This window comes from Cystoisospora suis, assembly GCF_002600585.1.
Source record: "Cystoisospora suis strain Wien I chromosome Unknown contig_3079, whole genome shotgun sequence".
NCBI classification, from domain to species: domain Eukaryota; phylum Apicomplexa; class Conoidasida; order Eucoccidiorida; family Sarcocystidae; genus Cystoisospora; species Cystoisospora suis.
This window is the reverse complement of record NW_027155874.1, coordinates 23322-41974: the sequence shown is the minus strand read 5'-3', so window position 1 is coordinate 41974 and position 18653 is coordinate 23322. Positions and strand designations below refer to the sequence as shown.

Sequence of the window (18653 nt, the reverse complement as noted above, 5' to 3'; positions counted from 1 at the left end):
TCTGTGACCCCACCTCTCCTCTGCGTTCACCCGTCGATCGGGACTAAGAAAGCCTGTTTTCCAAGCTGAGCGGGAAGCTGTGCAGGTTTGTAGTTCACGCTCCGAAAGACGGGCGTAGCGACCCCCGTTCGATCACTCTCCGAGACGGAGTGCCGGGGGCTCTCTCAGAGCGCGGAGTATCCATACGCGGTGCTGCGGGTGATATCTTTATTGTCTACCAGTCTTGCATGCATGCAATGAGGCGCTTGTATCCTGTCCCTGCAACAAAGTGGCATCAGTTGCTGGTGTATCCGTGCAAATTAACCAGATAGCCCCGGAGCATGGGGGCAACTCTGCTTAGGAGAAAAGTAACTGGCTAGTACAGCCTTCTGGGGTAAACATGCTCAACGCTGTTGATACACATGACAGAACTCATCTCCTCTAGTAGGCACCATGGCGTAAGGGGTGACCGGCGTACGTACCCGTGCGGTAACTAATACACGGTCGGACAGTGCAGCGGCCACCCAGCAAGAACAGTTGGCCCTTTCGTCCGTAGTATCCCTGGGCGTTTGCCGGTGCAGCGCGGGTGTGACAGTGGGCGAAAGCTCTTTGATTGAGCCCTGTACGGTACAGGATGCGGCGCCGCGCGTTCTTCAACAGTACGCCACAAGCAGAAGGTCAATAGAGATGCACAGTGTGCCTAGGTACAGTGCCTGTCGATTGCCCAGGGCAATGTTCCATGGAGCCCCTACCGGAGCAGCCACGCATTGACTCGCACGTCTATCACCCGCTTATGTAGGCGAAACAGAGTGTCCCAGACGTTGTCGCATCTTATGAGTCTTATGAATTTGTTCTCCCGGAACCCGCCAGACTTGAACGTGACACGACACCGTTTTCGCTGTCTTCAACGAATCCGAAGCAACAGAGTTTCTCCCTCCACGTGAGCACAGCGTACACTCCTCGAAACTAACCTTAATTACTGCTTCTTCGAAATGTGCATGGCTTGGCGACTTGGGCAGCTCCTTCCCGTTTCTCCCGTGAAGCCTAGCTTTTTCCGAGCCGGTGAGGTGTGCGCCGGTGTGCCGTCGTGGGTGTTATGCGACGGCCCTTCTCTGTAATCCTCCACCTACTACGTTCCTCTTCTTCCGTTTCGCCCGACTCTCTGTTTGCCTCCCAATTCCCCTGACTGGTGGTTCCCGCGTGTCAGTCTTTCGCTTGGTTTAGACCTGTGCGTTGTAAGTCCGATCGCGACGAGACGCTTGTCATGTTTCCATTGCGTAATCTTGATACTGGCATGGCAGAATTCTGAGGTGGCAGCGCAATGGACACTGCGTTATAGGGAATGCGAACTGCGAGCCAAAGTGTGGGGGGCGTGCTGGCAAGCTCCCTCAGCAATAGCCCGACGGTGCCGACGTGGGCCTCGTCTCGGGCGCCGCACTCACGAAGGTCACAAAGTAGAACAACGGAAGCTACGACCTTTCCGGTGGACTGAAAAACCCTGCACTGCTGGTAGGTGGCTCGCTTCGTTTCCGACTTTAAATACTTGCAGCAACGCCTTCTTTACAATGCTACGTAATTGCCGTAGCCGATGCCTCCTGGCGCAGACTTTGCCAGCTTGGGCTAAGACGCAGACTGCACAGTGATAGGGTTCTTCGGAAGACTCATGACGCACTCGGCGGGGACCGGCTCTTTCTCGTGATGCGCTGGTTCTGGAACGCCTGCTGGACAGAAGTGAGGGCGTGCCGTGGTGGGGGACATCGATTTCACGAGAAGTCCAGCTTACAGCTGGGAAACAACAGCCGGACTGCGCGGCCGCCCCGTCCACATCACGGGAAACGGAGGAAGAGCACTTCTTCACCCGCAGGGCGTGTGTCGAGACACTGGTTCGGTCTCAGCTGCTCTCCGGCTTTTAAAGAAACGTCGGGACTCTCTCTTGAGCCTCTTGGACGGAGGCGCTGCCCAGCTTTTTCAGCCAGGCTTCCCAGGCCTACCCGTTAAACACTAGCCGTACGAAGTAAAATAGCCCCACCAGCAGTCGACGAGCGTAGGTAGCTGCCTTTCAGAGGTCAGTTGTGCTGACGCCATGGGCACGCCGTAACGGCGACGAGGGTGAGTCTCACTTGCCTCGTATCCGGCCCCGTCGCATTTTCGTTTGCCGGGCGATTGCCGCCCTGAAGCAGTCGGGCACCTGGACGCTGTTTCTTTTTCGTCGAAGCGCCGGAGATATATACCTAATGTTGTTTCGTTATCTCCTTCTGGAGTCGTATCGGGAAACTACTGCTCTAGTCAAGTAGTTGGGAGTGTCGACTGAAAGCCGCCTCGTGGTGGGGTAAGGGTTGTTTCTCTTTCGTCTAGGTTTTTTTCGGCTGGTGTTTTTCTGGGGATGTGCCCTTCCTGCGCTTCGAAGTGCAACGAGAGACCGCTGGTCATGGCCGCGTCGTGGGCCTCTGTTTGTTGAGGGGGGAAAGCGCCATACTGCGCTGCCGCACGGTTGGCTGAGGCCGGGCCGGACGCGTGGCTTTGCGGCTGCCGGCTCCCAGCTGTTCTAGAGTGTTTGAGAACAGCCACGTTGTTCGCAGGGTCGATTCTCTTGCCCAGCAAAGCAGAGGAACTACTTACCCGGGATGCTGATCATGGGCTCGTTTCATGCTGCCGAAATATGTTTCCTGTGAGCCTGGGTACGCCTTGGTTTCGCAGGTGCCAACATTAGCACACCTGCTCTGCAAGCACGGCAGCCTGCCGCCGCCCGTCTGATCTGGCGGCACGGTCGGGCTCCGCGGCCTGTTTTGAGTCTCGGAGGTCACTTTTTAACCGTCCTTTCTGGAAATTGGCAGACTAATGTCGTCGTGCTTTCCAGCTCCATAGTGATCTCGTATTGACCATATCAGACCTCTTTTTGTGAGAATTACTCTGAGGACTTAGCCCCGCGTCCCAGTCATTGCGGCGTTTCCATCACTGATACGAATGAGCCTACCAAGCTGTGGGTTGCCTGCGGACCTGAACCCCTTCTTTTCTTCTCTTCTTTTTCCCTTGCTGATCATCGCACATCTGGTTGGCAGTTAGTGACACTAGGACTGCAGGACTGGCCTGAGGACGACGGTCACAGTCGGAGTTTTCATCATCCAGCCGGCGTGCCGTAGACCGTTTCGTTCGGCTCTGATATTTTGCTCGCTGTCGCGCCCTTGTGCCGACGTTCCGTCGTGTTCTCCGCCATTGCGCATTTCTCGTTAACATGATGACACAGCCTGTCCTGTTGCAGGTTCGGAGCCGAAGTGTTGATTTCGATGGCAGCCTAGCAGGTGGCGTGCAACTGCTCGGTTCTTGGGAGTCGCGGGGTGGCTAGTTGGCCAAGTGATGCAGGAGGGCGATTTGTGTTCATGAGGTGCTTTCCGTTCTTGCGCGACGTCAGCCGTCTTGTGCGCCCCTTATCATAAATTCGACGGTTTGACGGGACCCTTGTTTATGGGGCGCACAGTGATCCCCGACGTATGGTCTAGTTACACCGTATCTTTCATCTGGACGGCGCAGGTGTCTTGTACGGGAAGACTCCCGTCGGTGTACTGGGAGACCTTACCTGCGGAGTGTTTCGGCTCTTTAGCAGGGGGTCGGAAGTCCAGCGTTGCCGTTTGTACACTGTCCGACAGTGGCTGGCGTCGTCGCCTTATGTTTCTTTTGTTCGGAACATTGTGTTATGCTTGACGTCCGAGAAACCCGACGCCTGGACCGTGCTGATGAAACCGACGTGCCAAGGAATACTAGGGAACCACGTCAACCACGAACTTGTAGACCAGCATTTGGGTCCCGGTAGATCAAAGGAGCTGGTCTCTGCTGGCTTTTGGAAACTGCGCCGGTAGCTTTGGTTCGGTCTGAATGTTGAAGGCTCTTCGGCTTTGGAATCAGAGTCTCTTTGTTTTAGGTCCTAGTCAAATCATCTGGCAGCTTCAAGGCTTTGTGGTTCTCCTACTGCTCGTCGTCTCGTTTTGTTGTAGAAACGGTCCGGAATAAAGCTCATCTGGGGTCCGCTTTCTTCCGAGGATGTGAACGCTACTCAGTCCTCAATACATTCCAGACGTGGCGTTCACGGTGGCGGACTGAGGTGCATACCCGCCTCAACTGCATTAGAGGTTCGGTGTGTCTGTGCAACAGTTTTTGTTAGTAAATCCGTGCAGTTGCACTAAGCAGAGATGGAATCGCCCGGTGTCGCTCATACTGGGTCATCAGGCAGCGGCGGTCTGAGTGTTGTGTTTACCGAAGATCGTTTGCGCGGCAGCGACCGTCACACCACGGCAGCTTCCTCGATGCTCTCCCTCGTCTCCTCGGCTTCTCCGACCGCCCTGTCATCGTCGACTGCGGACTGTACTTTTACGGAAGGTTCTTTGCGGGTCGGTGACTTTCCAGGAGAACCCCCTCGTAGGAGGCGGCGCGTGTCATTCGACCCCGGTGATCACGGCACCACAGTCTGCCTTGTTCCCGCGCGGGCGCCAGATTGCCATCGCAATCCGACGGAAGGTGCAGTTCCAGCAGATAAGACGACGACTGCGAGCGGGAAAGTGACATTGGCTCCTGATTCTCGGCCGGCAATGGAAACAGTCTTGCCCCAACGGGGAACAGAGAAACTGGGAAAGGAAGTAGAGAAGTTTGCAGCACAGGATTGCGAAAAAGCTGGGCTGATCGCAGCCACGCCGCTGCCAGCTTCGACAGCTTCACTCCCTCAGGCTTCGATTTTTTGCTTGCCCCCTGCAGCATTATCTTCAGGACCTGTACGTGAGATCCCAGATGTGCAGCATACTCAAGAGAACGGGGCCGTAGTATCTGGTGCCAATGACTCGGCGTGTGGTTCTGCGCTCTCACCGACGCGGGCTTCTTCCCCTGGTGGACTGTTTGAGGGGCTGACGGTTTCGACGTCGTCCTCACTGACGGACGACTCTTCCACGCCGTCTGTTCCTGGGCTGTTCTCCAAGCCGATGCAGTCCGCTCTTGCGGCCGCTGCGATAGGCACCGACGTGTCGGATATGTCTCTCCCGGGTGCGGTTGTCGACGTTCCTGGGGGACAGGGCCAAGAAAGGAGCAGGGAGGGTGAAGCTCACCAGGAACACTTCCTCTCTTCATCTACAACGGGAGGTACCGAACCTGGAGGTTATCAATCGCCGGGGGAATCAGTGGAGTGCAGTGAGCAAACCGCGTCGGTGTTAGGTGTGTCACATCGATGGATTCCTATCTCCGCAGCTGAGCCGCCTGCGACAGCCGACGCGAGCTCTCCCGTCGGTTTGTCTCTCTCCTCGGAGGAGACCCTCCTTGCATTGTCAATACCGGTATCTTCTTCCTCGCACTTATGTGGTAGCGAGCCGTGCGTCGGTCCTCAGCCGGAGACTGCGGCGCAAGTGTCGCCGTCCGTGCCTCAGCCGGATGAGCGCGACACGTCATTACGCGGCCCTCCTGGAGGCGCCGCTGACACAGGAAACGTTCTCTGCACCAGCTCAGGGTTTCAGACTGCAGCGTCGTCCAGTGGTAGTGATGGAGATGGTCGGGATGCCCATTCATCGGGGGACGTTAGTGTCAGGAGATCTTCATTTGACAGCGACTCTACCGAACTCGCATCTGAAGGCCCACTTGAGGCGGCAGGGTCCGAAAGCCGAAGTGTGGGGTGCGGAGAAGCTACCTGCAGCCCATCGTGTGGAGGGCCTTGGGGTTGTTTTTCTTGCATGAGGAGGGTACTGGCAAGCGAGGTCGATATTGCACGGACTTCGTCCGTCCATACGAAACTCCTGGACGTGTACGAGCGCTTGTGTGTGGTGATAGGCTTGACGCTGCGTCATCAGAAGACCCTGCAGCAGTTGGCGTCGTCCTTAACTGTGGTACACCGGCATCAAGAACAGCGGCGGACCTCAGGCGGAGACTCTACCCTCCGACAGGATGCCATCACGCTTGCATATGCCCGTCAGCTCTTGTTGCAGGTGCAACGGGAATACTGCCACGTCGTAGATCTCGCGTCAGTGGTGTCCTGTGACTCTACAGTTATCCGTCAGCTCTGGAACCGTGTAAGCGGCCGTGGAGGTCGAGGCAAAAGGGCCAAAGAGCTCTCCGAAGCTGAAGCAGAGAGTGGAAGCCGGGCACAGAGCAATTCAGCCCGAGGTAATGGACGGCAAAGGGCCGTACAGCGTCCTGTTAGTGGCAGCAGCAACATGGGGGCTGAGGGGATAGCTGCTGATTCACCAGTCACGCCTGGGCGGAGTAGACGAAAAAGTGGGAACAATGCTACCGATGCGGCTCTTCAGGAGATACGGCTTGCGTTATGTAGGCTTTCAGAGGCAGGGCAAGCCACTATAGCGTCTGCTGGGATGCGGGGTGGGCCAGGCTCGTCATTGCCTCCAGCAGGGAGCTCTCCTTTCTCGAGGCCCGACCCCTCTGACCCGATGAGGAAAAGTGCAGAAGTTGGACCGGAGATGGCAGTTTTGTTGCAAGCGCTACGATACGAACAGACTGAGGAGAAACGTTTTCTCGGTGCGACTGCAACGGAGGTACCCGGTCCGCGTCGGGTGGTTGTCGACATCACAGGAGCGGGTTGTCCGGCAAAGGATGTCCGGCCTGACAGTCCTCGGGGCAGTTGGGACTCCGTACGAGGTGATAGTAAGCCTAGCCTTTCTGGAAAGAGAGGTCCGGATACGCAGGCGAATACCTCGGGGCGTCCTTGCACTAGAGGTCGGAGTTCGAACGCGGTCGCCTCTGATGAATCGCTCGAGCGAGGTTCTTGCGAGGACGGCAAGGGCGGTGTAATGTCGAGGAGAGGTTCTGGTGAACTCGCCGCGGCGACAACTAACCAGGGGCAAGAAAGGAGTTGTGCGGTATGGAGGCGGGCCGCAGGAGGGCAACGGGTCGACGGGAACGCGGAGGTCATCGCGAAGGCGGGAGCTGCTGAGTGCTGGGACGTGAAGGGATACAGGGGTAAGTTCTCGGCCGTCATCTGTTCAAGAGTGGTGCGTACTCCTCTGGCCGGGAGCCGGTAGCTTGGCGGCCCGGCACGTCTCTGCACACACCCATCCGCTTTGTAGTTTTGTTTGTGTTGCGCTGCGCGCCGTGGGGTGGCGCAGCGTTTTTGTTCACTCGCCAGCGATCAGTGGGACAAGTGTAGCGGTGGTTTCGTAATCAGTCCTTGCGGTATCTGTCTACAGGCACGGCAGGTCTAGCTCTCGACGGCGGTGAACCAAGGAATCCGGACCTTGTAGAGCGGGCTGCTTCAGGAGCTCGAAGAGCGAATGGGCGCCGCTCATCTGATCCGGGTTCTGCGTTAACGTTGTCGACTTCGGTAGGAGCTCACGGCTCAGCCACTACGGCGTCATCGACCTCGGTGTATTGCCGTGGAAGCAATGTGCGACATCAAGAAGACCCGTACCCGCACAAGTAAGCCCTGCAACATCTGTGGGATCTTTCTTTTTGTGCGGCTTTCTTTTCTTCCAGCCGCTCTGAGGTGCGGGACGAGTCGTGGTTTTCTGTGTTCTCTGGGCTGCCTCCAGCGTGATGATCCAGCTCATTCAGCCTCTTCCAACTGGGATCAAGCTAGAGTTGAAATCGAACCGGTCCGCGACGTCAGGTGCTGGTGCATCTACATGTTCGCAAGAAGAAGAGCAACAGCAGTCCGCGCCTCGGGAATATGCGCTGCGTGTGTCGCTCACGCGCCACGAAACGAAATACTGCTCCTTCCATGCTTCACACGGGATTCTGCCTGCCTATAACGATGCGGTTCGAATGCGGAATAAGCACGCGGGCCTCCCGTTTTCTCTGCCCCTTATGACACTTGAGGTCAGTCCATTCGAGCAGGAGGTGCCCGTCTAGCGGCGCATTTCGCCTGATGAAGGAGGGGCTGCTCCTCGGAGAGCGTAGTCCGGGAGGGGTCACGGGAGGGTTCGAGGCTTTGCGCACGGTTCTCAGAGGACACTGCTGTCACGACTGCACAGTAAGGGACTGTCATTGTGACCGCGCCATCAGTGCTTTGCTGTTAGTAGTATTCGCCGCGGCGACTGTGAAGATCACGGAGTATAATTTCATAGCAGGGGCGGTACCGCTGCCAAGACCTCGCTGCGGTGGCGTGCAAGTTTTTGTGACGGCCGACTTGTGTTCTGAAATGACCTCAGGATTTGCAGGCGCGAAAGGAACTCTTAGATCGTGGCGAAGCACTGCCCAATCACGGCCCTGACGAAGCTTTCATGACAGTACAGGAGAGGATCACTTACTACAAGCAGTTGGCGGCAGCCGAAGCGGCAGTGGCCAGAGTAGCAGCCGTTCCGCAGTCGTCTGGTTGTGCTGCTCCACTGTTGACTTCAGAAGTTGCAGCATCTGGTCAACAAAGCAGTTCCTCTTCAGGTCTCCGGAGTTTGCTGCATACGTCTTCGCAGACTACCGCGACGCCCCGTTTGCGAAGTCGGTGTCGCAATTATCGGGAAGCTCGGGCTGCGGCACGGCAGCCGGGAAGTGGTGCAAACAGCAGCGGCAGCGGTTTTAATGGCGCTAGCCACTTTTCTCCGGGGACAAATTATGGGCAATCGCAGGCCTCAGCAGGGGCCAAGAGATGTGACGTGGTGGGCGTGGAAACGAACAGCAACAGAGCCGGCTGAGGACAGGGAGCTGTAGAGGGGCGCCGCGGGTCTCGACACAGCCACGGTTCAGGGCCGCCCGGGACAGCTGCAGCCGGGGCAGCACGCGACAAGGAGAGGCTGTCTGAGTCTCCTGACACAGTGGATCTCAGATGCAACGATGACGGTATGCGGGGAGGACCGGTGCAGTTCTATGATGCGACCCGAGATTGCGGCGCCTCGACGTGGTCGCCCTCTTGAGAGGATTCTTCGCTCGTAGGAACAATTCCCTGAGAAAAAAAGCTCACATATTTTGGGCGTGCCGGGGCGTGGAGGCAAAGCGGCGACTTCCGTGTTCCTGTACCGTTGCGGTGTGCACGTGAGTTGACACCGTGCTGATCTCAAGGCGGTGGCTCCGCTTATAGTAAGCAGCTTCTGCATCGGTGTGCATGTAGGAGTTCTGTTGGCAGGGTCGCCCCCTGTGTGCGCTCGTTCCTGACGCGTTTGTGATTCTTGCGCGATGTGAAAATTTCAAATCACACATGCTGAGGAGTGTGACGATCCTTGCCCGACCCTGCGGGCACGACTTTCCAGGGAACGTCAAAGGGTACTGTCTTCGAGGGAAGCAGTAGTGTTAGGCTTTGGCCGGACCCGCAAAGGCGCAGCTTGACTGATCAGATAGCTCGCTTTTCTCTTAGGCACTGCTCTGTATTCCACACACTAGTTAGCCCTGAGCAATTGCAATACCAGCACTACCTCAGGTTATTGACGTTGCTGGCGCCTGATGGCGATATACTGACGGTGAATGATGCTTCCTGCTACAAGGACTGCCTGTCGGAGGGCAGCTTTCGAGTTGGTACGGGGTGACCAGTACTGGTTTTCTATGGCGTAGCGTAGGCGGCGCATTGTAAGGAGTAGCTTAGAGTGCTGGTGTATCACTTCGGAGTGTCCAAGTCCTCCAGTTGGACCCAGAATAAGGAGCACTTAGCTGTCTACACTATCTTTCATATCTTTGTCTCTGCTTCGAGACCTGGGAAAAGAGTTTGGCGCTGCATTCTACAGCGATATGAGAAAGCTCCGGGTGCCGAATGGGGCTTATGGTGACGAGGCCATCGGCGCCTCTTTGCTGCGGAACCAGGAAGACACCGCCTTGGAATGCCCAACATATCCACTCGCAAAAGAACAGTACTTCGCCACTAGCTTCCGCGATGCGCCGAGTAGGGAGGTGCGAACCTGCGGAACTGGTAGTCGGCGTTTCCGGTTCAGCGTCATACCTCGCTGTTTTTCAGGCGGGTTGGTCCTCGCGCTGTAGCTCCTGCGGTGCCCCGGAGTACAATAACAGAAGAAGTCTGTTGTGAGTGCAGTCTAATGCTTGGGTCTGTGCACACACGTCTGAACTCATTTTCGGACTCTGTTGGGCTGTCCGCTGCCGCGACCGCGACGTTGATTCTTCCTTCGAGGAGGTCACGGCGGTCTGACCTCCGGTCTACTTCGGTTAGCTGAGCTTGACCGGTGCTGCAACCCATTTGCGGTGATCCCTCTCCACTACGTACACTACAGTTTGAGGTTACCCGCAGCCGAGATTTGCGCCTGTCCCACCACAGAGCGAGCACGCCGTCCGGGGCGCCGCGCTCTCGAGTTGTCGGAAATGTGGGTGACCACGTTAGAAAGAACATTTTTGACCTGCTTCATGCCGCTGCAAACTGGCTGATGATGCACCCACTCCGTCCCACAGAACACTATGCGTGTGCTCCGAGGCTCTGTCCAATAAAAAGCCTCTCTTTACAACGAGAAACGACACCAGATGCGATCGCCGACGAAAACGCCCTCTTTCTCAGTTCCCCTTTTCCGTCTTGCGCGGTCCCGTCAGCTCTCGTAAAGATGCTGCAGCGGTTAACCTGTTACCCAAGCTTCTAGGGGAGCCGCTGGGGGAGACGCAGGAGACGCGGAGGTTTTGGAGGGAGGCCTTAACCGCTCAACACAATCGTAAAGTCAAGCGGCGGACCCGAGATTTCGTACGAGTTACCTCAGTGCGTCGGTGTTGCCGCTGTGCGAGGACGCATGAACCGGCCAACAGTTTCGACCAGTGGTCCGTTCACTGGAGCCAGTGGTCTTTTGGCGATAGTAGTGCAGATGTTACTGCCCCTGGTCTATTGGTCGGCAATTCTGCTTGTCCGTGTCGGGAGGCATGCATCCAGAAGATACTGAGTCGTTTTTTGCATGGCGTCTTCGCGCGACGTCTTTCAGGCCGCGGTAGAGCAACTACTGTTCTCCGGACCTCTTGGTGTAGAAGCTTTGAGTGCAGGGGGGTCTTGTAACAGATAACGCCATTTCTTACCAGTGGCAAGTGAATACTTGGCTCCATGGAGCAGAAGCACTCTCCATGTAGTGTTGCCTCTTCTGAAAAGGTGCTGAGCCCCGGCTTTGCTCGATCTTCTTCGAGGAGCACGGCTAGGGAGCTGCACTGCTCCTCTATGCTGACGGATCCGCCTTTGACCTGTGTGGCCTCTGATTTCGAGCCTCAGTCGAGCTTCGACAGGCGAGTTGAGACAGAGAGTGGTGCCACCAGTAGGTCCCCGTATACCGGTTTCTGCGGCTGTTTAGAGTCAGCGAAGCGGCTGCTGAAGGCTGCGGCGAGCGATTTGCTGGCTGGCGAAACAGATTTTGCTCAGATCTACAGGCAGGCGGTTTCAAACCCCAAGCACGACAACAAATTGGCGGCTTGGAACTCGACTAGGCTGAAGGAGAGCGGCCGAAGAGCAGGCTCTGGAATCACATTCTGTTCGTCGCCGTTACGTTACCTCCTCCTCAGATTCGCCGACCATCAAACAGAGAAGGAATATGAGCTTATTTGCAATGAGCTGTGCATTGTTCGTTTCATTTTCCAGCTCCTCATCCATCATGGGGTCATCATGCCCATTCTGTTTTTTGTTTTTGCGTTTACCGGAGCACACAGGGATTTCCGTGTGTATTTTCCTCCACTTGAACTTTTCTATGTGCTGTATTTCTCTCTTGCTGTGGGACTTGGCCTACTTCTAGCGCTGATGCTGATTTTCCCGGGCTTCTTCTTCTCGGTAGGCATGTGGGCGCGGAAGCGTGCTTTGACAGTATCTTACTTTTACACATTTCTGGTAAGAACTTCCTGCCGAATCCGTCGTTGCTTATGGGTGGCACGTGCCTTGAGATAATATTATCCGAAGTGGGTCTCTCTCGCCAGCTGAATATGCATTCATGCGGTGCTGCACAGGTCTTGCGTCTCACACAGCCGGCGGCGTAGTCCCGCTTCAGGACAACGAATTGTTTGAAGGACGGTGACAGTGAGGCTGCTGCTTGCGTCTCTGGTTTTCGCTGGTATTCTGCAGATGGTTACAGGCTACTGCATGCCGTTTGCCGTTCTGCAGCACTCGTTCCCGACACCGCAGAAGGAAATCGTGCTAGTCGATGAAGATCTTCCCCTTCCACAACAACAAGCAGCCCCGAAGGTCGACGCCCAGCTCGTGAACGCCTTGCTTGGGACCGAGCGGGTGTTTGTTGACACGACGTTATTCTCCGTGTATTTGTTCACCTCCACGATGTTGTGGTTGGATGTCCTGGCTCCGTCGCTTGTGCGATTGACGGCTGTACTCCATCTGTGGATTCCGTCAGCCTTCTCGGCGCTTTTTGTCATCGCATACATTTACTCACATTACGTCAACCCATCAGCTTTGTAAGCCTTTCCTCGTGTAGGCTGTGCAAGTCTGTGGTCGGCACCGCTGTGCCGGCAGCAGATGTGCACGGGAAGGCAGTCCGACGGTCAAACGTCTCGGTCGAATGCGTATTTGAGACTCGAGGCTCTTGTAGGTGGAGAGTGATGCCGTGCGTTGTAGGAGGAGAGTGATGCTGCGACGTCTGGAAGTGAGGCATGTCTGGTGAGACATATCTGATATCTCGGCGCTGGGTGTCGCTGTGTTTTGCTGCAGGGCCACGGTCATTTGTCTCTTCTACTCCCTGTCTCTCTGGAGCTATGCAGGCCGTTACGCCACCGAGCTTCAGCACCGCATCGTGTTTCTGAACTGGAGAGTACGCCAGCGCTGGGGAAGGTTTCTTCTGCTGTTCGATGGCAGTGCTTTCCCGGTGGTGTATCTCAGGAGCAGTGCCTTCTTGACGAACTGGATCTGCAGGGTGGCGAAGTGCCACCCTGCAGATCCAGTTTGTCCACTGAGGGGGCGTTCGCGGCCAGCAGATGTGTTACTCACGCTCCCGGTGCTGCACTGTGAGCGCAGTTATGCCGAGCTGTATGCGCGCTGTCGAGACCTCTTTCCCTACACACAGTGTCGGTGTGGATGTGCTGTGTGCTGCAGAGCTCGCGAGAGAGGCTTGTGAGACTGGTGGAACAGGCTCCACAGCCCGCCAGCAATTCGACTGGCGCTGACGGCATGATGATTCACCTTAGGCAGGTAAGAGGTGTCCATGAGTCTGGCTGAGACGCATCGACCTCGGGGATGGAAGTGTCCGCTCAGCTCCGCTCTCGAGTCGAGGGGATAGTCAGTGCGAATTGGAAAGGCGTGTCTATCCGAAGACCGGAGTGCCAGGCACTCTGCTGTTTGTGGGAGTCACACACTCTGTCGAGAACGTCTTCCCTTGCAGATGGACAGGACGATCAAGCAGCTGATCCTTCTTCATCGTGGCACTGGAGGAGTGAGCGGCCAACTGGAGCAGCTGGAAATGCTTGTAAAAGAGTAAGCCCTGCATGTCTCGCACGTGAAAGTTGGGGTGCTGCGGACGTCCGGGGATCCGGCATTGTTTTCCGAGACAAGCATCAATGAGCCGGTTTGTTCCAGTCCACAGAAGGCCGGCGGTACGATCTGGAGGTGCTGGGCGTCTGCAGTCGTACGTAGCTTCTGAGGCACGATGGTGAAGAGGGTGCCAGATCCCACTTCGCGGAGTAACTGGTGGCTCGAAGTCTGTGTGTTTGTTACATGCGGCATCTAATAATCATAGGATGGGGGTGTGTGCACGTGTCCGACTTGTGCTCTTTCGTGTTTCCGCCCGTGGCTTCTCAGGTTAGAAGACATTTTGCGAAAGAATAACGATATATATTCTGTCCAGCTTCAGGATGAAGACGTAAGCGTCAACTGAATGGAAGGATGCGTTGTCGTTAGCGAGAGACGGGGACCCGGATGGATGAATCGCCAGAGAACTCGGTCAAGTGACAACGAAGTGGACCGTGGGGCGCCATGGTCCCTGGGTTTGGGGTATGTGCTACGCGTGCTGTCTTGATGTCCTGGCGTGCAGCCCTTTAGTCGGCAATTCTTGCAGCTCCACATGAAGTTGGCCACTCTGGAAAGAAGGAGTGTCGTTGGCAGCGGCAATCGAGAGAGCCGATCCGTTGGTCCTAAGGCTCTTCTCAGCAGTAAGTCGCATGGAGTTTGGCCCGGGTGCAGACAGAGTGACAGCAGTCGTCTGGAAAAAACCGTGGTGCAAGAAGTTTTCCCCGTGAGACATCCTCGAGGGAACAACGGTGCGCTTGTTGCAGTTCGGTGACCGTACAGCATACACTTCGGAAGGAACGTAGGCGCTGGGAGGGACTCTGTGGTGCAGTTTGCAGTCGCTGCCTGCTCAGTTTGTGCATGTTTCCCAGCCGGATGGTTCGGGGAATGTGTATTCAGTTACATTGTCGCATCCAACTGAACTGTCCCCTCTCTGCGTCTGGGGGAAAGTCTCTGCTTAGCTATCCAGTTGAAATTGTGTCTCTCGGTACACTTCTGGGTAGTATGGAAGTGGTTACACTGAAGTGACGGTTATGTGGTAGACTGGTGTTCAGAGATAGTATTGGAGAGTGCCTACTGTATACAAAGGCTGTAGAGTGATTGCTGGGGCGAAACGATTTCGGAGTGCAGCTGTGTAGAATGAGTTATTCGGCTCTACTCACTTGTCGTGATGCCTGGAGTTCGATGCAGGAAATGAGCCGCCACGGTTGCCAAGAGTTTCCTCTGGCCTTTTAATCCGCCCTCGGAGCAGGACGCTGTCCCAACTAGTAGGCCTACTCACGTTGTGCTCGCGCGCGCTGCGGTGCACGTTGTGTTCCGCACTCCCTCAGGCGCCTGTCTTCGGGTCACTCGCTAGTTTCTGTCCAGGGGGGTCGTAGAGGCACTGGCCTGTCCTCTGATATTTGTTCAGCACGGGCCGTGTGGTACCCATATGCAGGTGTCCGAGAGTTACGAAGAACTTGGACTGCATATCGGCCAAGAATGGAATACCAATCTCATTGAGGTAGGTTGAAGGCAATTTCATACTCCTCTGCTCCGTCAATATCTTTGCTGTGAGTGACTTGAAGTGTGCACTTAGTGCGCGGTTTCACGCATCCCCATCCTGACTCACTTCACGTGCACATGCTTCAGCAACATCGGCCCGCGTGGTTGCACGGGGCAGTCTTCTCTGGTGCCGGATTGTGAGACTTTGAATGGGAGGAGGGAGGTTCGGAGTGAGCCTGCCCGTGACGTCTATACTAATGGTGTGTTAGTGCGTCCTCCAGTACCAGCGACTCAGCTCTCGCTTCATTTGTGTGCAGCTCGAAGAGCAGACCAGCCACTCATTCTTCCTGACCGGCTACGCGCTTCTGCGGACGGTGATAAGCGAGTTGGGGTGTCCCCCCGACAAGCTCACAAGTTTTCTCAATTCATGCGAAGCGCAACATCAAGCCAACCCGTATCACAACCGGCGCCATGCGGCCGTGGTAAGCAGCCGGGTTCTCATTGGTTTGGTTGCGATCGTTGGTCGGGCGTCAGCCATCTTTGGATGCTGTTACGTGGCCCGTGCATGAGAGTCCGTGCAGCAGTGTACAAGCCCAGCAAATCCAGAGATTGTTCAGTTTCCTGGCTTTGTAGAGTTGTAGCCCAGATTTCCCTGCAGCAACGGAAGCGCTACGCTGTTAAGAGACTCCTTCTTAAAATAAGATTTATGTTTCATCTCGCGCAGCAGCTACATTTCGACGGAAGGATCCAGGAGAATGTTGTTGCGCATGAGGGGCGTCGGCTCCGGCCTCGCGCGCAACTGCTGACATGACCGGCTTGGCTATATTGTTCGCTGCTGTTTCGGACGGACAGGTGGCTCACTCGACAGCGTGGCTGGCAAACACTCTCGGTGTGATCAACAAGTGAGTGGTATGGTCGAGCTCAAGGCGCAGTTTCTTGTCGCTATTTTCCACCGGAGGGTCACCTCGTGGTGCAGTGGCCCAGCGGACACCTAGTCAGAGAATCGCATTACCGGCAGACGCTTAAGAAGGTGCTGAGCGAGCGGAGCGAGTTGCTATAGCGAGCTCAGTAAGAGGCGCGGTGCTTTCCTAGATAACACAATGGTCCTGCCTGTCACGGTCGCCGCTGATCTTTACAGCTGCGATAGTGTCGAAAGAGCAGCGCTGCACGTCTCCGCTCTCTGCCACGATCTTGGACATCCCGGGAGAACAAATCAATTCTTCGTCGCTTCTTACGATCCACTGGTGAGTTCGCCGCAACAGAGGAGGCGCTTTGCTTGCGGTTGCTTGCCTCAACACTCCCGGTCGGCGTCATTACTTCTGCAGGCATCGTGTGCACCCGCAAGACTGGCTTTTATTTTGTGTGTGCTGGAGACACCCTGCAGGCCATTGTCTACAATGACATCGCGTGTCTGGAAAACCTCCACTGCTGTTTGTGCTTTCGCACTCTTGAAAGGTTAGCGGAACTGAGGCGTATTCGGTGGTGTTGACTAAAGAAAAATTGCGTCCAGTGGTCGGGTGTTCTTCAGTGTACTCAGTCAAGCGATAGCCGATTCTCAAAAAGCTACCCCAGTGAAGGACTTGTGTTGGACCCCAACTACACCAGACTTGCTGCGGCGTAGTTCTGTAGTTGTTGGGTTGGTTTCTCGGTCACTCGATGCCTTACCTTTCCAGTTAAAGGCCGTGACCACCATCGCCTTTGTGAGTCCGCCAGTGGATCGGCCTCTCTGCACTCATGGAGAGCACACAGACTGAACAGGGAGTTATCTGTATGGCGAGACTGTTTGGGGTGCATATTATTGGCCTCTGAGAGTTGGTTTTCGGTTCGTTTGCGTGTCCCCTTCGTTCAGGGAGGAAAACAATATATTTTTCTATCTCAACAATGAGAATTTCCGCTTTGTCCGTTCGCAGCTGATCAAATTGATTCTAGCGACGGACATGAAGCAACATTTCGAGACCATCAGCCGATTCCGGTTGCGGAAATCTGCGGATGACTTCGATGTCGTGGAAAGCGTCGACGATCGGTGGGCTGTGCTAACAATATGTCTCAAAATGGGAGACATAAGTCACGTAGGCTTATCGTGGGACATGCATTTCCGTTTGTCGTGCGATATCGTCGAGGAGTTTTATCAACAGGGAGACGAGGTGAGCGCAGCTGTGCCAGTAAATGAAATCCTGTGCAGTTTCGGATTGATGTGGCATTGCACCCAGGGAGAGGCAGAGTGCTCTGGTCCAACACAGTAGAGGAGCGTCCAGCTGCTTTAGGTCCACGCTCGTCTTTCTCGGTTCGTTTTCAGGAGCTACGACGCGGGATGTCGGTGTCCTTGCTTTGCGACCGATCCAAGCACTGCGAGATGCCTAAGTCGCAAGAAGGTTTCTTGGAGTACTTAGCGAAGCCCCTGCTTTCTGTGCTACTGGAGAGCGACATCAGCGGCCTCCTCAGGTAAGGGGAAGCCGTTGTCGCGGGGCCCTCCGCTGCCTGGTCCGTGCAATTATATCGTTTCTCGGTAGGAGCCGACCGAAAGGGCGGGCAACCGCGTCCAGGCTATGGTGGTGCACGGTTTTGACACACGTGACAGACGAGTTCTTCTTATTTGTGGATACAGACGGGAAGTGTACGAGCGCGTGGAGTTGAATTTGCAGAGATGGAAGCAAATGGCGTTAGATCAAGTGGTGGTACCGATGCAGTCTGCCGTCCCGCAGACTCAGGCGCGCACGTTCACTGCTTCGGCACTCCGAAGAGTTGCGGGAGTGGAGAGCACTCAGCCTTCCCCGTACTCCCCTGCCACTGGAGGCCACTTGACCTGCCAAACCGATGGTAGTGGAAAAGAGCTTGAGCGAAGCGTGGCCCGACCCGAGTCCGGAGACCATGTTACGGGGCCTGCGGAAGGTTTCTCAGCACCTGGAGAGCGCGATCATTTTCGCAACCCGGTTTGCTTCCGTCGCCCATTTGCACTTAGTTTTCTGGCTCGCGGCCAGGCCTCAGTGAGGAAGTGGACTGCTTCCACCACAGGACGCGATGACGCCCTGGCGGAAGACGGGCGTCCAGCAGGAGACGTGGTGTCCTTGGCCAGCGAGCAAAGCCCTCTGCAAGGCGATGCGCATTCTCGCTCACCCGGTGAGTCACTGAATATAGCTCCAGTAACTAGGTACATAGCTCCTATTTCTTTATGATTATTATATGCTAGAGGGTGCACTTCATCAAATAACGGTTTGTCGGCTTGCTAAGCGCTGAGACAGAGGGAGAGCGATGGCCGCCACATGTTCAGGTGGAACGGGCTGATTTGGTCAGGTGAGAGGGGGAGAGTACAGCGGTGCCGCTGTTGCTGGGATCTCACGAAATCTGCCCTTCCCGATACAAGGGTGCGTTTATTAGTATGAGTCATAGCGTGCCCTCCGTGTGCCTCGCGTAGAGTTCTTTTAAGTGCGTTGTGCGTATCTGCACTTGGGTCCGCACAGGCGAGGACCTGCTGGACTGGAGCTCATTGCCGTTCGAGGCGACGAGTAAAGAAGCTGGACCTATACACTTCACGCAGGCGGCTGATCTCAGCGACAGGTTCGTCCCCGGGGCAAGGTGGGTGCGTGGCGTCTTGCCGTCGCAAGCACAAGTACGAGGTTAGCCACTGCGTACCTGGTGAAGCGCCGTGGCGCTCTCTTTTGATGGCGCCGGGACCTTTGTGGCTGGGGCGTCGGCTTGTGGGATTCGTTCATCAGCTAGTCCATTCTGCATAGGTGCCACGCGATCCCAACCCGCTGACGGCAGCACGTGTAACCGAAAATCTTGCTGGACGCCGACTAAATCGTGTTGCGCTCAGGACACTTCGCGCGGCGCCCAGCAGGTTTTCGCGTCATCACACGGCTTCCAGCAGGAGCGC

The 18653-nt window shown here is 55.9% G+C and overlaps 3 protein-coding genes across 3 annotated transcripts; all 3 read left to right on the top strand.

Annotated features, from left to right (window-relative positions):
- The first annotated feature begins 893 nt into the window (after positions 1–893).
- Positions 894–3361, top strand: CSUI_006165 (uncharacterized protein). Its single transcript, XM_068066329.1, has 2 exons — positions 894–919; positions 1529–3361. The coding sequence occupies exon 2, from the start codon at positions 1678–1680 to the stop codon at positions 1975–1977; it is 300 nt and encodes a 99-aa protein (XP_067921698.1). The 5' UTR covers positions 894–919; positions 1529–1677; the 3' UTR covers positions 1978–3361.
- An 86-nt stretch (positions 3362–3447) lies between these two features.
- CSUI_006164 (uncharacterized protein) lies at positions 3448–9579 on the top strand. The gene is made up of 4 exons (XM_068066328.1): positions 3448–6921; positions 7149–7377; positions 7491–7776; positions 8109–9579. Exons 1-4 carry the CDS (start codon positions 4164–4166, stop codon positions 8586–8588), a joined length of 3753 nt encoding a protein of 1250 aa, XP_067921697.1. The 5' UTR covers positions 3448–4163; the 3' UTR covers positions 8589–9579.
- Positions 9580–10909: 1330 nt separating this feature from the next.
- Positions 10910–18332, top strand: CSUI_006163 (3 5 -cyclic nucleotide phosphodiesterase domain-containing protein; the record flags this gene model as incomplete). Its single annotated transcript, XM_068066327.1, has 15 exons — positions 10910–11677; positions 11909–12252; positions 12506–12605; positions 12887–12982; positions 13173–13264; positions 13589–13649; positions 14706–14798; positions 15097–15261; positions 15632–15681; positions 15918–16023; positions 16164–16258; positions 16629–16923; positions 17076–17221; positions 17385–17896; positions 18238–18332. Coding segments are annotated over 15 exons (3018 nt in total), but the record flags the coding sequence as incomplete, so codon positions are not given.
- Positions 18333–18653: the final 321 nt, after the last annotated feature.

Bases quoted from the DNA above. Each gene is read 5' to 3' on its own strand.
- CSUI_006165 (XM_068066329.1), top strand. From the start codon at position 1,678: ATGCGCTGGTTCTGGAACGCCTGCTGGACAGAAGTGAGGGCGTGCCGT.
- CSUI_006164 (XM_068066328.1), top strand. From the start codon at position 4,164: ATGGAATCGCCCGGTGTCGCTCATACTGGGTCATCAGGCAGCGGCGGT. The intron at 7,378-7,490 runs GTAAGCCCTGCA...GGCTGCCTCCAG, and splicing joins GAAGACCCGTACCCGCACAA to CGTGATGATCCAGCTCATTC. The intron at 7,777-8,108 runs GTCAGTCCATTC...AAATGACCTCAG, and splicing joins TGCCCCTTATGACACTTGAG to GATTTGCAGGCGCGAAAGGA.